At 31.1% G+C, this 17,961-nt stretch overlaps 1 protein-coding gene across 4 annotated transcripts in view; it reads left to right on the top strand.

Annotated features, from left to right (window-relative positions):
* Positions 1-12,536, top strand: part of LOC143236793 (G protein-coupled receptor kinase 1-like) — a 58,993-nt gene extending 46,457 nt beyond the window's left edge. For 3 of the 4 annotated variants that reach the window (XM_076475355.1, XM_076475353.1, XM_076475356.1), the window contains 5 exons: positions 13-178; positions 656-789; positions 3,042-3,161; positions 4,194-4,355; positions 6,164-12,536. In XM_076475355.1, coding sequence (XP_076331470.1) covers positions 13-178; positions 656-789; positions 3,042-3,161; positions 4,194-4,352 — 579 coding nt within the window. In that variant the 3' untranslated portion in view covers positions 4,353-4,355; positions 6,164-12,536. Of the gene's footprint in view, positions 1-12; positions 179-655; positions 790-3,041; positions 3,162-4,193; positions 4,364-6,163 lie in introns of all 4 variants that reach the window. The other variant, XM_076475354.1, reaches the window with a different exon arrangement.
* Positions 12,537-17,961: the final 5,425 nt, after the last annotated feature.

Genomic DNA, 17,961 nt, shown 5'->3' with positions numbered 1-17,961 from the left:
TTGTATCTACAGCTGACTGAAGCTGACCAAGAACTCTATAGAAACTTCCCTGTGGTCATTTCTGACCGATGGCAACAAGAAATAGCTGAAACAGTGTTTGATGCCATTAATCAAGAGGCAGACAAGATGGCTCAGAAGAGGAAAGCCAAAATGAAAATGATCTTTGAAGATGAAAAAGGTTAATATAAGTATTTAATATCATGTAGGCACATTCACTGCAAAGAACTAGAAATTTACCAGTTTCTTTTGCCTTTTTTATGAAAAGTAATATAGTTAACCTATAAAAATATTTATCCTGTTTACTGAGTTCTTTTATGAAGTATATGATAACAGTTTATTTTATAAAAAAAACAACAACACCTGATTTAAGTGATTATTATTTAAGAATTTATATTTTCAGAATTTAATACCCAACTGCAGCTTTATGACTATAGATAGTAAAATAAAATTATATATACAAGCTGCTGTTATGAGATTTCTTGCTATTTCACCAATATCTTGTGTTTAGCATTTTGGGTTTTGAGTAATAAATTATATGATATCATAGAGAATGATTTATTTAACCTTGATTATGTGATTTCTCCTTATATAAAGAAAGAAAATATTCTACTCAGCAGTTTATTTTTTCACTATTAATTCTAGACATTTCTTTTAGAGTCTGACTGCATCATTCATGGTTTTATCAAAAAACTTGGAGGACCATTTGCTTCTGCCTGGCTGACTAGATATGGTAAACTTTATCCAAATAGAATGGAACTACATACAGAATCAGGAAGCAATAAACCAGATGTAAGTTTTGCTTTAATTTAGCAGATATCAATCAAATTTCATTTCTCCTGTTATTTTCAATGTATTCTAATGTTTGTACACTATTGGAAATAATTATGGAAACAATGAGAACAAGAGATGTAAAAGGCAAATATAATATCCAGTGACCATCCTTTGAAAACGGGTTTGCTTTGATCACTCCATTTTTCCCCACATACCTAAATTCTGGGCATTGGACTATGGTCCCTGTCCCACCCTGAAAAGTATTTCTAACATATAGCCTCTTTCTTCTAACCCTTATCCCATAATGTAACTAAACATCTCACAAGCAAAACTTCACAATTGCTTATTTTTTAACAAATAAATTGGTAAACAACCTCTTGCCCCAAACAATGTGCCTTGATCTCCCAGCTCACCTTTACTCAATTTGTCATGACCAGCCTCAGCCCAGCATATCTGTTGGCTCATTTCATTCAGTTTCCTCCACAGCTCTCACTCACTCAAACCATAAATAGTAAATTACCCTTCTCTGTAAGACAACAACTCTTAATCACATCAGTTAAACAATCCACAAGCAGGGGTTCACCTGAGCACTCCATTTGGAAGGAGTGTATCAAACCCTTGTTCACCTCTACCACAATTTTAAGACTGAACATGCCATCCCCTTTTGTCACATAGATAGTTTACACTATTGTTTGTGTTCCTGTAAAAAAATTAGTGTAATCTTTTCAGCTTCAGTTGGAGCCGTATGCAAGACTAAAAAGAATGCATGAAACTAACACTAATAATAATAGGTGTTGTTGAGGTAGAAAATAAACATCTCCAATAATTATGATGCATATCATAGGATGTATTGTTTATCAAATAAACAATGGTTAAATATGGATTTTTCCAACTATTTTGCTGTCAATATAGATGTGAATGTTATCAGATTAGCAGAAAGTAGATTTACAGGACATATACTTCTTAAAGAACCATTACCAAGAAGAAATAAACCAAAAGGTTGAAATGGACATTGGACCATAAACAGTGGAATGAGCAAAGCTGGAAGTGTATGCTCTTTATAAATAAATCCAATTTCAAATTATCTCACAACTATGAGTGACAATTTTTTTGACAAGAGAAAAATTCCATGTAAAATTTAAGATGACCCTTTTCCAGTAAGGGTACTGGAACAGTTTTGCCACTCGCTATACAGAATATTGTCATTGTATGAACACTGATTCCCATCTCAAACCTTCAGTTAAATGTGTTATTAAATATTTCTTGTATTATTTTAACCCAAATTACACCAGATGCATATTTTTATTATCTTATTTTGACTGAAATGCTACTTTTTGAATTAAAACATTTCCAGTAGTTGATTAATGCATATTAACATTCCCACAGTTGTAGATAACTGACTTCTAAATTTTGATTGAAATTTCACAAAGTTGTAGGAAGGAGCTTTGGGTTTAAATAGAACATTTTTATCTCCCAGGTTAGTCCTAAATGTGCAATACACTCATAATATAAAGTGTGCAAGCAAAAGAAAAATTGCATCAGAAGAACAAAATATTTGTTTAAGAAGCTTAAAACTTTAGACCCCTTTTTTAATTCCTTTTTTATTCAATGTTTTATATGGTGAAACTTCTGGAGAGTAAAAGTCATTGGCTAAATACAGAGTAGACTCTTTTAGACATTGATGTGTAGATGTTAAAGAAATAAAAGAATTGAGCCTGACTTTAAGGTTACCTACAAATATGAGTTAGTTTCTGTATGGTTGTTTTAATAGAATAGTATTAATTTGCCACTAGATAATATTCTTCTACAGTATGATGATGTTAAGTTTCCTGTTGTGTTTATGCAATAAATATAGCTGAAAAGTTTGGATGGTCCTAGCTAACATTATCTCCTGATGTACCACTATGTGACTTCCACCTTTTGACTCTTTCAGGAATGGTTTACATGTACAGCACTTTTAGATAACTGAAGAGCTTAAAATATGAAATGTGGATCTTATTATGGCAGTATTTTGTCAGACTACTGTAATGGATCTCTCAGAGTTGTGCAGAAAATGCATCATACTCAATAAGGAATGTAGTTAGAAGTGACATATATTTGCTTGCATTTTCAGTGGGATTTATTTGTCTGTAAGGGTTGGCCTGTAGGAAGTAAAAATCACCTGTTTTATTCTGAACACTGTCTTATATGTTATCATTAAATTTGAGATAAACCCATTTAAAGGAGAAGTTGATGTTAGCAATATAAACAGTTTAATTTTTTTCCTTTAGTTGATATTCATGGATCAAGTGGAAGATGTGTGTTCTGACTATGTCCAAATAAAAGGAGAACATTGTATTGTGCTGAAAATGAGAGGAGACCGGGATGCACGTGTTGTCCTGACAAATGCTGTATGTGTTTTATGAAATTAACGTTGCTCTCAAGTGATGTGTATCATTCTTACTAGAATAATGTTTCTGATAGTTGCAATTTCTAGGTGAAAGGAGACAGGGTTGACAAATTTCAAACATATGAAAAATACTTGTTTTTTTTTATTGAGGAAGTAGCTGTTGATTTAAGGAAGTCAGTTTTTTCTGTAAATTTACAGTAACTTGAAGCTTAATGAAATGTTCAGACTCGGGCTGTTGTAATAAAATATAATTTACAGTTTAGATGAAAGTTGATCACAGTACTGTACATTACAACAAATTTTACTGAATCTATAGAACAGCTATTCATCACTTAACTTAACTGTGACCTTATAGATCACTTTTTACCTCTAAATTAATAGATTTTAGATTTATTCTGATTGTTTAGGCTATATCTTCAAGAGGCATTTGTAGTTCTTTCATAAGATATGTAGTTTAAAATTATTGTTAGGAAAGTTGTATTCTGTTGAGTATTCTTGTTAATAAATATTGAGACTTTGAGAAATTTCAATAACATTTGTATAAAGTGGAACAGTTTATTAGCCATGGCAGAGCAGCCCATAAAATAGCTCCATGTTTTCTCAACTACAAATTTTAGCTTACAGCTCCATCTAATTACAGTTTTGGACTCGGGAAGTCGAACCCTTTTTGACTTGAAAACATTTCAATTTGGTGGTAAGCTGGTAAGAGATCCTGATAGTGTCCTATAGTTGATTTTGCTGGTGTACAAAAATATACCCATTAAAAAGGAAAAAGGGTCTCATCAATTAATTTACTATAATCCTGTCCAAAATAATTTTAAGTGCCATGGCTATTAAGGATTCCCTCTTATATTAAAAATCAATTGATTTTAATAAATAGATAGTCTCAGTCTTACTAAGTTTAAATACTATTTTCATACAATGTGGCTGCAAATGGAAAAAGTTATCAGGATATTACACTTTATGAATGCCTCTTAAAGTATTTTGTAATCAATTTCAGTTGCTGCAAGTAACCTAATATTTTGTTATGCAGGATGAGATAGGATTGAAGGAATGGCTTATATCTCTTAAGTCTACCTACAAAAACTCATTGGAGCTGTTAGGCAGCATGGCAAAAAAAGCAGGGAAGATTTATGGCACTGATGCCAACAGTAAGAACAGTGTAGCCATTAGACATCCCAATGGCAATTAACAGGTAATGCAGTAGGTATTATTTCAGTTCTTGGCAATCAGAAACCACACTTTTAGATGGATTATAGGAAATCACTGTAAAAATGATAGTTGATTGTATTTGTTTTATTATTTATTATTAACATGAATAGACGGGTTGGTAAAAAAAGGTTTTTCTTATATTTAGTGTATAATGAACATGTATGTGAAGGAACTTTTTATAATTCACTGATCTCCTACATGACACTAGAAATGTAATGCCAACACTGAAAAAAATACTTTAAAATGAAACTCATTATGTAATTATAAAGAGTTGACAAGGCATTGAAAGAAAATTCTCAATCCATTTTGCAGGTTTTATTTCAGTAAAGTCAACAAATAACATTGTCTTTGCTTGGATTTATGCCCGTAATAAAAGTTTACTAGGATTGAGAATTTTGGCTTATCATAATGCCATTTCTAAAATCAATTATTTGCCACAGTTCACAAAATACCTATTAACTATGTGAAACTTTGGGTTTGCTACATTTACTTTACAGTGGGAACTGTGGCATTATAAAAGGTCTTTACTGGTACAAATTTGTGACTTATGTAGCAAAACATTTTAGTCATTCAAATTATTTTGCCAGAGTGGAGAATGTGTAGTAAAACTGTATATTATAGAATAAACTCTGCAAAATTAGAATACTTGTATGTAAAACTGAAGTTCTGACAAACCTTGTTAAAGTGGTTAGTATTATAGAAGAACATTTAGTGATATATATAAACTAAAGATTTCATGCATTGTACTGAAATTGTAAATGTAGTTGAAAAAATTCTTAGGTACATATTTTAAAGGTACTATTCAATGATTTTTAAAAATTTCTGAAATTATAACAAGTAACAGTTTTTAAAACTTTTGATGTTACATAATCTAACTTGTTTTAATGCATTTTTTAAAATTTGTTGTTCATCTTTTGAAAATTTTTTGAGAGTCATTTTAGAATTATACAGATTGTAGACCCATGATTGAAAGTTAATAACTATTTCATTCTGTGTTATAAGTACTTGTTAAGTTGTGGCAGTTAATAACTATTCTATTCTGTGTTATAAGTACTTGTTAAGTTGTGGCAGTTAATAACTATTCTATTCTGTGTTATAAATACTTGTTAAGTTGTGGAAGCTAATAACTATTCCATTCTGTGTTATAAGTACTTGTTAAGTTGTGGCAGTTAATAACTATTCTATTCTGTGTTATAAGTACTTGTTAAGTTGTGGCAGTTAATAACTATTCCATTCTGTGTTATAAGTACTTATTAAGTTGTGGCAGTTAATAACTATTCTATTCTGTGTTATAAGTACTTGTTAAGTTGTGGCAGTTAATAACTATTCTATTCTGTGTTATAAGTACTTGTTAAGTTGTGGCAGTTAATAACTATTCTATTCTGTGTTATAAGTACTTGTTAAGTTGTGGCAGTTAATAACTATTCCATTCTGTGTTATAAGTACTTGTTAAGTTGTGGCAGTTAATAACTATTCTATTCTGTGTTATAAGTACTTGTTAAGTTGTGGCAGTTAATAACTATTCCATTCTGTGTTATAAGTACTTATTAAGTTGTGGCAGTTAATAACTATTCCATTCTGTGTTATAAGTACTTATTAAGTTGTGGCAGTTAATAACTATTCTATTCTGTGTTATAAGTACTTGTTAAGTTGTGGCAGTTAATAACTATTCTATTCTGTGTTATAAGTACTTGTTAAGTTGTGGCAGTTAATAACTATTCTATTCTGTGTTATAAATACTTGCTAAGTTGTGGTATAATAAGTATATAGATATTGGTTTTATTTCAACAGGATTATCTACCACAAAATCTTCAGAGAAAGAAGTTGAAGCAATGTTTTGTAATGAATATATGTATAGTTACCAGATAAGGAATGTGTGTAAGCTGAACAATTTATGGTTTCCACAGTTTCCCCACAATGAAAATAGTTTATTAGCCCATCACCTGATTTATAGATACAAGCAAAAAATCTCTGTGGTATACACATTACTGGCTCTATATGTGTTCTTATATTCACTTTTCTCTTCTAATTAAAACACACACATGATTTAAAGACCTACAGTTTAACAAGAACCAGTATAAAGGTTCAAAAGTTTAAGTTAAAAAAAAAGTTACTGCTTCATTTGATTAAAAAAAATTTTGTTCTATGAACATGAATGTATGTTACACAATTTTTTATATAAGTGCACAATGCTATTGGTAAAACAATATGAAAAGCTGCCATAAATAAGTGTACGCAATATTTTGTTTATGTAATTTTTGCCAGTATACATGGATCTACAGGTTACACATTCTTTCAAAGTAAAAAAAAAGTATTAAGTCCTGTGGTTAAAAATTTTAAAAATAAGACATTAATCATCAGGCTTAAGTCTCTCCTTTAAGATAAGATCTGCAGTACATTACACCAGAAGAAAAAGATTAAGTTAATGGGCATAGCACAAACTTTGTAATTTTTCTTTAAGAGGTTTTATGCACTCTTATTTTTTTTAAAAGGCATGAGATACAAATGTTCTGATGAGGAACAAAATGGCAGTGTGTGAAAGGTATTTTAATGTTGACTTTATTTTATAGTAGTATTTAGAAAGCTCATTCATGCATACTATTTCTAGCAATGTGTTTAAGCTGGTATATGTATTTATTCAAATAATTTTGACTTTTCAATTCATAAACCTGTGCAAAGTCAGAATTTCTAAAACAGTTGCTCACTTAATTCTGCTTTAAGCTTTGTGATAATAAATATAAAACACAAATAACTGTGTAGATGTATTAAGTTATTATCAGGAAATATTTGTAAATTGATTGTGCTATAAAACCAGACTTTCATATACTAGGTAGGCTATACCTGTAAGTCAGTTCTTAATGAATCTCTATGGATATAAGGATGAGAATTTTCTGTGTACTGTTATTGGTTATCCTTCTGTAGTGACTAAGAGCTTTAAAAGCATCAGTATAGGTCATTGGCATCATAAAAGATACATATATAAGTTACTTTTTATGAATTTAGATTTTTCTAAATCTTTAGTACCATTATTCAATAATTTCCCATAATGTGATCTAACATAACATCTAGTTTCAGGTCTTTCTCTACCATTAAAAAGGTGAAAAGATGTGCTAATTATCACAATCCCAGACTGTTTGTTTAGGGGGACCACATTAAAAATATTTTTAAGTTACCACCTTTATTTTTTTTATAACCTGTATATTCTATGAGGTGTCAGAAGTCTAACTGAGAATCAAATTATAATTTTATTCTTCCTAGTTAGTTTAGAGGTTATAAAAAGTAAAATACCACCAAAAGGTACACTGATCTAGTATTCAAATTATGATTTTTTTTGCAGTACTTATAACTTAAGACATGTAGTTGTACAGCATAATTATGTACAACAGTTTGCATTTATAAAACAATTAAAATTGACAGATATATCTAAATATGATATAAAACTCTTATTGTGTAAAAGAGTATTTAAATTGTGTATTTTAAGCATCGTTTAACCTGTTGTTTCACTATGACTTTAGTTAGTTTTGCAAAATTGATTTACTAACTTGAACAAATATGAGTATAATCCATAAATGCATGATTTATGTATGTGCCCTTACCTTCAGACTGATTACATTCTTCATTAAAGAAAGGCAACAGTACGTTGAGGACAAAAGAAGAGATTAGATTTTATAAACTTCTATTTGTTTATTTCTTGTTTTGAATAAAATTTATTATCAGCCTGAAAGCTCAGGATACACACACACACACACACACACGTAAGTAGTTTTTGTATTATTGTAAGGTTGGATGTTTTAGTAAATTAGAGTTCTAGTCTGCATGTACGTCTCAGACAGTTGTCTTAGCCTCATATTAACTGTCATGTTGAAAAAAACAAAATAAATGTACAAAATATGAAAAATAAAACTAGATTTATTATTTCTTTTTAAAATCAACTATTATCAATTTTAATGTTATATTTTTATCATGGTAATAACGCTATATAATAATTTTGAAATGTGATTAAACTTTCTTTTCTGTGGCATATTTAAGGTTCATGTACACATACTCAACATATATTTGTGCATTTTATTTGCTTATATTTAATGTGTTCAACAATTGGTATTTTAATATTTATGTTAAAAGCACTGTTTTATAAACAGAAAACAGTCAGTGTTTTCATATACTGTGAGGTTATTCTTATGTTTGTCTTTTATTTATGTTAATACTTCATATTTTAGTTTTTTCTACTTGAAAATCAACTGTGAATGGTGAGACTTGGAATTTACAACTGATTACGGTACTAATACGTATAGGAATAATATGAATTGGCATATTTGATACTTATAATACAAAAGACTTTTTAATGTGGAGAAAAAGAAATGAAAATTGTATTTTGTAAGATTCTTATATCAACAGCTTACATTATCTTGAATTACCAAGACCAGTGTGAGCAAAATAAATTCTAGAAAAGTTCTTATGTTTAAAGTCTAGGTTCCATGCTTTTAATGATGTCTTTGAAATATTTATGATTTAATGAGAGTTATTATAATAGATAAGACTGTTTTTATATATCAGGGATGTGTGTAAGATATAATAATGATATATTTTTTTTCTTCTAATAATCATTTTTATTTTTGTTCTTATTTTTTGGTGTTCTCAAACCTCAACAGCTGTTTTCAGGTAAAAGTTGTTCTATGAATTGAAACAGGTACAATTTAACAAGAAAAATATTAGTGTTATTTGTGTATGGAACTTAGAAGTCTGTATGTTAAACATTTTATTGGTGAAGGATACTTTGCAAGAAAGTTTAAATGTGAATTAAAATTTGTTTAAATAGTGTATATTATGCTATAACTCTTACAAAGTTTCAAAGAATTCTAATGTTGTTGCTTATTGCTTTACAACAGCCCACACTAAGTGTTTATAATTGCAAGGCATTCCAAGTCAGCCAACTATATGTACACTGCAGTAGTGTTATTTTGTTTTGATATACAAGGTCATATTTAAGGTTATGGAAGATCAAAAGCTTAGCTCAAAGATAATCATTATGTATTTTGTGGTGCTTAGAAGATTTTTGGGTTACATTTCTTGAACTTTTATTGAAAAATCTCAAGATATCAGAGATAAATTATCTGAGTTATCTCTTGATCAAAACCATTGTAACTTCAAATTAACAAAACTTCAAAAGTGATATAAAATGTTTAAGATATTTTGGAAATTAGTTGTATATGATATTTAAAACAAAACAGATAAATAGCAAGTAATAGCAACAACAGTCAGTGTAATAATGTCACAGGTCAAGAATATTTCACTGAAGGTATTTTTATTTTTCATTGTTTTTAATGCCCAGTTCATCTATATAGTTGCCAAAGTATTGATGACATCAAATCTTTTGTTTGGTCCTTTAGAAATTTTCGTTTATATTTTAGCAAAATCAATAATGAAATGAAATGTTTACATGTCTTTTTACACAATAACCAGTGCTTTGAGTCTGATAGATTAGTTAATTACTTGATAACCCATTCAAATATAAGTTTACAGTGTATTCAGAAAATTCTTAGGGTGAGTATAAATATTTTGTAATCATTTATTGTTCTGATAAATGTTGTGATTGTAGTTTTTATAATGTAGTACTTAAGGTTAGTACAAAAGAAACCCTATCTCTACCACTAGAACTGGAGATTTTCACATTAAGATAAAAGCTAGTTAGAGTTTGTAAGAAACATTTCTGAAAGAGAGAATTGACTATAACTGAATTACACCCTAGTGAATGCAGAATAATTTTCTAAAAACAACTCGAAACTGAGAATTATTTCATAAAGTGTGCAACAGAAGCTTAAGAATATTTAATGGCATCATGGATCATCAGTTTCCTAAAATAACAAGTTAATTGAAGGGTGTTGTGTAATTAAATCATTATGAGAAAGAGATGTTTGTAATATTAAGATCTTTTTGGAATCAAAACTTAAAAAAGCAAGTTAGTGCTGTATTATTTTTATGTAAAAGTGTTGAAGTCAAGCTTAGTGTGTTGTAATGCTGTGGTAGTGTATTCTGCTACTGAAAATGAACGTTTTGAACTTGGAAGTGTTACATGCATACATTTTATTACAGTCACAAAACAACACACCTGGATCACTTTATAGGGAAAGAATTCTAAATGTAATGTAACTCAAATTTCATGTTTAAGGCAGGGATTTTGAAGTGTATATATATTTGTTTTACAAGATTCATACTGGTATTATTTTAGTTTCTGATGTATAAGCTCTGTCAGTCTAGGAATAATACAGGGTAGTCTGTGTATATATGTATTTATAGACCATTAAGTTGAATTCTTCTGTTACTTTTCATTTTAGTATTTTCATTATTATCATGGTTACAGACTTTACATGATTGGCATTGATTTTAGAATTTAAAAATATTATTTGACTTTGATTATTGTACTTTTAATTACATGAATATAAAATTTGTATTATGAAATAGAACTTGTAAGAAAATCTCCAGTGATTTGTAACTATTTTTTGTTTGTTTTAACTTGAGTTCTTGATGTTACTTGGCCATTAACAACCACTTTTAAAAAAGATAAGTAGTGTTTTTTTCATTTTTTGTTACAAATGTATGAAATTGTTGTTACTTTCAGTATATATATATATATATATAATTTATTGAAACAAGTCATTATTTAAAAAGTTTTCTGTCAACAAATGTTAACTTTGAATTATTTTGTTTAAGTTATTCTATATATTGAAAGTTTTCAGTATCTAGTGGTCCTTATAATGTTAACTAACAAATTACTCTTTGTAACCAATTGTTACTGTGTTTTATTATTAGATTTTTCTTTAAGAACATTGTAACATAAGGGAACATTATATTTAAATAGACAGTACTCTTCAATTATTGTTTTTTTATTATGCATTGGCCGTTAACATTGTTAATGAGAATTTATTGAAAGAAAAAAATGTTACAATTTAATTACGTTTTGTTATGAAACTTCCGTAACAAATATTATTGAGTGAATAACTGTTGTATGTAAACAAATATTGTTGTTTAAATATTTTGAGTTGTTGATTGTTCCTTGAGGAATAGTATTAATTGGTGTATTTTTATCTGTAAATAGATTTTCCTTAATCATTGTTTGCTGTAAACATTGTTAGCTAGTTATGTGAGCTGCTTTGTTAGGTACTAAATGTTCCTGAAAAACCAATATGTACATGTAATTATCATAACTACATATATTGCTTGTATGCAGGTCACTGTAAAAATTGACAATGAAAACAGTTACTATCTTTAAATGGTATTGTTACATATGTTTTTGATTGTTAAGCAGCGTTAATAAAAAAATATTTGCGTTTAAAATATTGATGTGTGCAAATACTAGAACACAAGTATTTCAGTATTCTGCTTTTGCTTGTCATTGTATCTTATCCGCAAATAACACCACTTGTTAAAAGAAATACACATAAAAGAACTATCAACACACTACATCATAACTCAAAGAATATAAATATTTATTGTCTTAAAAACATTGTTAGATAGGTACCATTTTGTGTCAATAAACATTTTTTGGGAGTAACTTTCTTTAGGAAGTGATCTTCCATAATTTTCCTATTGTTTATATTTAGACGTCACTGTATGCACTTACTTTTTTTTTTCTGTGAACGAATATGTTGTATTTGTATATGAACATTTTAGCTGCTCAACACGTGAATGATTAATTGACGACAGAAAAACATTAAAGAAATACTTTTCTGTACAAACTAGAAGGCGCCAGCATCGCGATGGTGGCGGAGGTTAGAAATAGGAAAGAAGAAAAATAGATTCATGGCGAAATTTCGGGTATTTAGTTACTAGATAGATGTGCAAGTAATGAAGTTTAATGTAAGTATCAAGCAGATATCACCTAAATAGTAGGTACAATAACGACACTTGTAGCTTTAGCGGTCCAATTTTCAGTTTTTGTGTTACTTAAGTATTTTGCCATTAATGTTTACCGACATGTACCAGATGTGACGATGAACCGATGCTTCCTTGTAATTTTGTGAGTTTAAACTGTCACCTAACATTTGGCTATATATAGTGTTTGCACGCTATCAGATTGTTTGAAGGTTATGTATTTATTGTTTATATGGTATATAGTGTGAAATAGTTTGCCTTTAGTGAAATAAAATGTCATTTGTTTTGTTATAAATATTTTGTAAGACGTTTTCTTCCGAAATTAGTTTTTGTCATGAAATCTCCGGATGAAGTCAGTGAATTCTTGTAAATTTGAATCGCAACTTATCTTTCGTATTTGTTTTTTTTGGATAATTCACAAAACATAAAGAAAACATTACACATTAAACGCAGTGTCCAATGCGCGCGTGTTGTTTTCTATTCATACAACTTGTTGGAATATAATATTTTTCAAAGATACCAAGGGTTATATTAAGCCAATCGAGTTTCGATAGAAAAAGTGAATTTTGAAACTCCCCTAAACTTGCCTTTCCTATTTAAAAAAAAAAAAAAGTTGAAGGTCGACAAAATTTGGCAAAACATAAATGTCTTGAAAGTTTTTTTTTTTTTTTGGGGAATGGATTTTCTTAAATGCATAAGTAAATAAGGTTGACCTTTTTATGCAAATAGAAGGTAAAGATGACTAAAATTTTGACAACATCGGAAAGTAATTAAACCTTGGAAGTTTTACGAAAAAGACTAGTTGTATGTATCCTATCTCTTTGTCACACCAATTATGCTCACCCTTTCATCCATGAAGAGTAATAAAGTGATGGTTAATCCCACTATTCGTTCGTAAAAGAGTAGCCCAAGAGTTGTCGGTGGGTGGTGATGACTAGCTGCCTTCCCTTTAGTCTCACACTGCAAAATTAGGAACGGCTAGCACAGATAGCCCTCGTGTAACTTTGCGCGAAATTCAAAACAAAAACAAACCTATCAATTCGAGAAATACAAAAATTAAGATGCAGAAATCTGTGACAAAAAAGAAGCTTAAGGCTTATTAGTTTTGATGAAAAATTAATTTTCAAAATGTCTTTATTTGTTGTGTTTCCCACAAAAGAAAAAATGAAATTGAAGATCGACAAAATTTTGCGAAAACATAAACAGCTGAGCCTTATAATTTTTGTGAAAAACCTTTTTTTTTTAGAAAATTAAATAAGGATGAATGATTTCATGCAAATGAAAAGAATGGTCAAACGTCGGGAAAAATACCATTGTTTATTTAAATATTGTGATTTTTTTCCAAAAAAAAACAACAAAGGTCAAAAAACTAATTGTGTTGTAGTCTCTAATTTTCGATAAAACAGAAAAGCCCCGTGCTCGTAAAAATAGGAGGCTCGCGAATCTCTTATGCGTGTGTGTTTTTTGACAGGCATCGACTGGGTTAAACAGAACGAGATAGGACATGTAGATTTACACGAGGGAACCAGTTTTTAATTGGAAACTTGACAATTTACGGAAATAACGACGTCACATTGTACAGTTCAAGGCAAATTATCATGTGTTTACGTTTGTGGTTGACTAGCAAGAGCGACTAATACTATATCGAATAAAATGCTCTTACTAGTGCGTGTTATTCCCACGTAGCTTACAAGAGAATTACATGTAACACAACAAAGTTACACTTCGCTTTAATCACACTGAATAACAATGATACTGTGTATTGTAAATTAAAACAAAAACAAAAAACTGTGGTTGACTATCCAGTGGAGTAACTTGTACAATATTCACTCACTAGCGAACGTAAACATTTAAGTAACTTATAGGCGAAACCCAAACGGTGCTTGTACACTGACAGTTAACTTTAAAACTTGTAAGATAACTTAAGAGAGTTCTTGGAGAGTGAAAATACACAAAACTGTTACCATCAATCAAAGAAGATAATTTTAATAAGAGTTCTCGCATAAAAGTTAGTTACAGAAAAACTGCTCAAGTTAAAAATGAACGTCTTATTCTATTAAAAACCTTTTTAACACTTTGTACGGTTAAGAACAAGGTTTTGAAATTTACATGAAGTTCTTTACTAAAGCCTGCATAAAATCTCACCTCTCAGAAGTTTATATAAGTCCCACTGTAAGACAGTGATAAATCTATGGATTTGCAATACTGAAATGAGGGGTTCGAGTTTCCTCGGACACGACTCTGTTCTCAATATGACAATAAACCCTCAAATTTCTGACACAAATAAAATTAGTTACATGATTTTCGTTTGTTTGTGCGTGTTTGCTTTGGTTCAGTCATAAAGTGGTGAGGAAAAAATAATTTATCTTTTACGTAGATTGGAATTTTACTTATGTTTCACGAGATAATATAAGTTAATTAAAATCATGAGAAAAGGCAGTGAAGATGGATGTGATTTACTGAACAAAAACAAAAGAAATCAGCCTGTTTAAGAAAAAGCTTGATATAACAAAATTAAGCGATGAAGTTAGTGACTAAAAGAAACTCGCGGAGCAAAATTATTTATAAAAGCAAACATCATGAGAAGGCTTAGATCAACGGGATCAGATATAAGGAAAAATGGATGAAATTAAAACTGGTAATTTTTTGTTCATTTAAAAAGGTTAAGCCTAATTTAAACGTTCATTCAGTCATTCTCTTTGCGTGATAGTGGAAGGAGCAAATTTGATGCTGAGTATTAAGAGATTGGAAACACCATATGAAGAGTTATTGAAGTGTCTGTTAAGACACCAAGGAAATTGTAACCCCAAAGATCAATCCCAACCCCAACCAGATAAGAGGAACAACAACGGGCTAATTAGCCACTGGGAAACAGAAAACAGTTAGACGTGCAGGGCAAAGGTCAGTTGAGAATGCCCAATCTGCCTTAAATTAAGTAGAGCATTAATTAATTAAAGTAACCACGAGTTCACGAATTTGTTGCTGGTAGGCCTTTCAGTATATTGATTGACATTAGTTCTACAGCTACAATAGTTCAACCTATTTTGGTACTGAAAGTTGGGACAAATGCCTTCAAATATTACATTTTAACACCCCCACTGCTGAAAGGTGTGAAGGGAATTCGAACCCGCGACTCTCGGATTACGTGTCGAGTGCCTTAACCACCTGACTGAAACACATAAATTAAATGTGAACTAACACTTTTTTGTCCTGGAGCAAGGAGAGTAAAGTTGTCTCTTGTCTTTTCACTGGTATTTTATGCTCAACATCAACTATGTGTGATAATAAAAACTTAATCTTTGTATGTACTGAAAAGTAATTTTGTTTCGTTAGAACTTGGCTTTTACGACCAAGTCCGCACCAAACATGCTCGACCTTTCAGCCGTGGGAACGTTATAATGTAACGGTTAATCCCACTATTTGTTGGTGAAAGAGTAGCCCAAGTATTGGCGGTGAGTGGTGATGACTAGCTGCTTTCCTTCTAGTCTTACACTGCTAAATTAGGGACGACTAGTGCAGATAGCCCTTGAGTAGCTTTGCGCGAAATTCAAAAAATAAACGACCAAGTCAGAGACGTCTCTTGTTAAAATAACTGAGTATAGTTAATACTTCTTGTATCTGAATGGTGTTTTTCTAATGGGATGTTTTAATTGTTTTTATCATATATGACAAACTTTATCGTATAGTTTTGAACTCAAACAATACAATAAGAAGTCTTTAACTAATCCATGAGTCTCGATCCAATATTTGGTAAAATGTGAACACTATCAAATAAGCCTAAATACTAGCTGATCAAAAGTTTAAGACTATACTGAAACAAAGCGTTAATCGGTAAACACGTAACAAAATTTAGTTATTTGTGTTCAAGCATTAGCGTTGTCAACATCTCCCTCTGACATCTCCTATGTTACATTGGGTAAAAACATGGAAAAGGCTAAAAAGTTGACAGAGTTTGAACATGGCAGAATTGTCGAGCTGCAAAAGCAAGGTCTCTCTCAACGTGCCATCACTGATGAGATTGGGCGTAGTAAAACTGTTGTAGCACATTTCTTAAACGATCCTGAGGGATACGGAACGAGAATTTCAAGTGGTCGGCCCAAGAAAAATTCGCCGGCGTTGAGCAGGAGGATTCGACAGGTTGTCTGGCAAGACACCAGTTGATCGTCGAACCAGATTAAGGTCCTTACGGATGCAGAATGCAGCTCAAGAACAATAAGAAGGCATCTACGAGAGAAAGGCTTTAAAAATCGTAAACATCTTCAAAGGCCACGCCTCCTTCCACACCACGAAACAGCTCAGTTAAACTTTGCTGAGAAGCACCAAACATGGGACCTAGAAACATGGAAGAAGATTTCGTTCGCTTATGAAAAACGAAATAACCTGGATGGTCCAGATGGCTTCCAACGTTACTGGCACGATAAGGATATCCCACCGGAGACATTTTCTACACGACACAGTGGAGGAGGTTCCATTATGATCTAGGGTGATTTCTCCTTCCATGGAACAATGGAGTTTCAGGCTACACAGGGGCGTCAAACAGCAGCTGGATATATTGGCATGTTGGAGAGAGCATCTTTATTAACTGAAGGTCCTCGCTTGTGCGGAAATGACTGGATCTTTCAGCAGGACATCGCTGCGGTCCACAATGTCCGCAGGACAAAAGACTCTTTCATAGCGAATAACGTGATTCTTTTGAACGATCCAGCGTGTTCGCCCAAACTGAACTCCATTGAAAATGTTTGGGGGTGGAAGGCAAGGGAAGTCGATAGAAATTGACGTCAATTCCAAACAGTGCGTGATCTTTGTGAAGCGATCTTCACCACTTGGAATAACATTCCAGCCAGCCTTCTGCAAATGCTTATATCGACCATGCCAAAGCGAATGTTTGCAGTTATTCGCAATGACGACCATGCAACTCACTACTGATACCTCTTGTTGGGCATTTCCTACCCTGTTTAGGAGTTATTTTTGGTATGGTCTTAAACTTTTGACCAGCTAGTATTTAAGCTAATTTCATAATGTTCACAGTGTCCCTATTAAATGCTAAAAAAGTTTTTTATTTTTATTGTCATCTTTTGAAGCTCTACTCAAATAAGTGGTTGAGTCTATTAATGCAAAATGCATATTTTTTCTTTATGTTCATTGGCCTTAAGATTTTGGCCAGCAGTGTATGAAACGTGTTTAAAGTTGAAGAGTAACAATGTAACAATGGTTCTTTTACCTCTGGCTTTATCTTTTAACTAACTTGGAAAAGATGATTTGAAAGCGTTAAAAATGTAAATACGCTTTTTGTTACTCTGTTAATTTATACCATAATAGGAGCAAAGTAGTACTTATTTTGCAACTGAAGGTACTGGCGAAGTGTTACAGTCTCTTAGTATGGAATGTACGTATTTATTATTTACGGTATTTATGTATAAATATAATCCGTTTTCCTAAAGCATGACTAATCTTCTATATTTCAGCTGTTTATATTCATGTTGTTTTTAAATATTTGCCTCACGATGGTTCAGTGGTAAGTCTCAGAGCTCATAACGCTAAAATTCAGATTTCGATAACTGCGGTGGACAGAAAGCTACACAAATTTAAACTTTAAATGCCGGACAAGGTAGATGTAATGTGGTTCTTCAATGTGATAGAATTCTATGAAATAAAAATTTATTATACGATGAGACTGGTAAAGAAAAAAAACAACTTTGTCCCGAAAATTTATGTGGATG

The sequence above is a fragment of the Tachypleus tridentatus genome, chromosome 13 (genome assembly GCF_004210375.1).
Source record: "Tachypleus tridentatus isolate NWPU-2018 chromosome 13, ASM421037v1, whole genome shotgun sequence".
NCBI lineage: Eukaryota > Metazoa > Arthropoda > Merostomata > Xiphosura > Limulidae > Tachypleus > Tachypleus tridentatus.
This window is presented reverse-complemented; position numbering and strand designations above follow the sequence as displayed.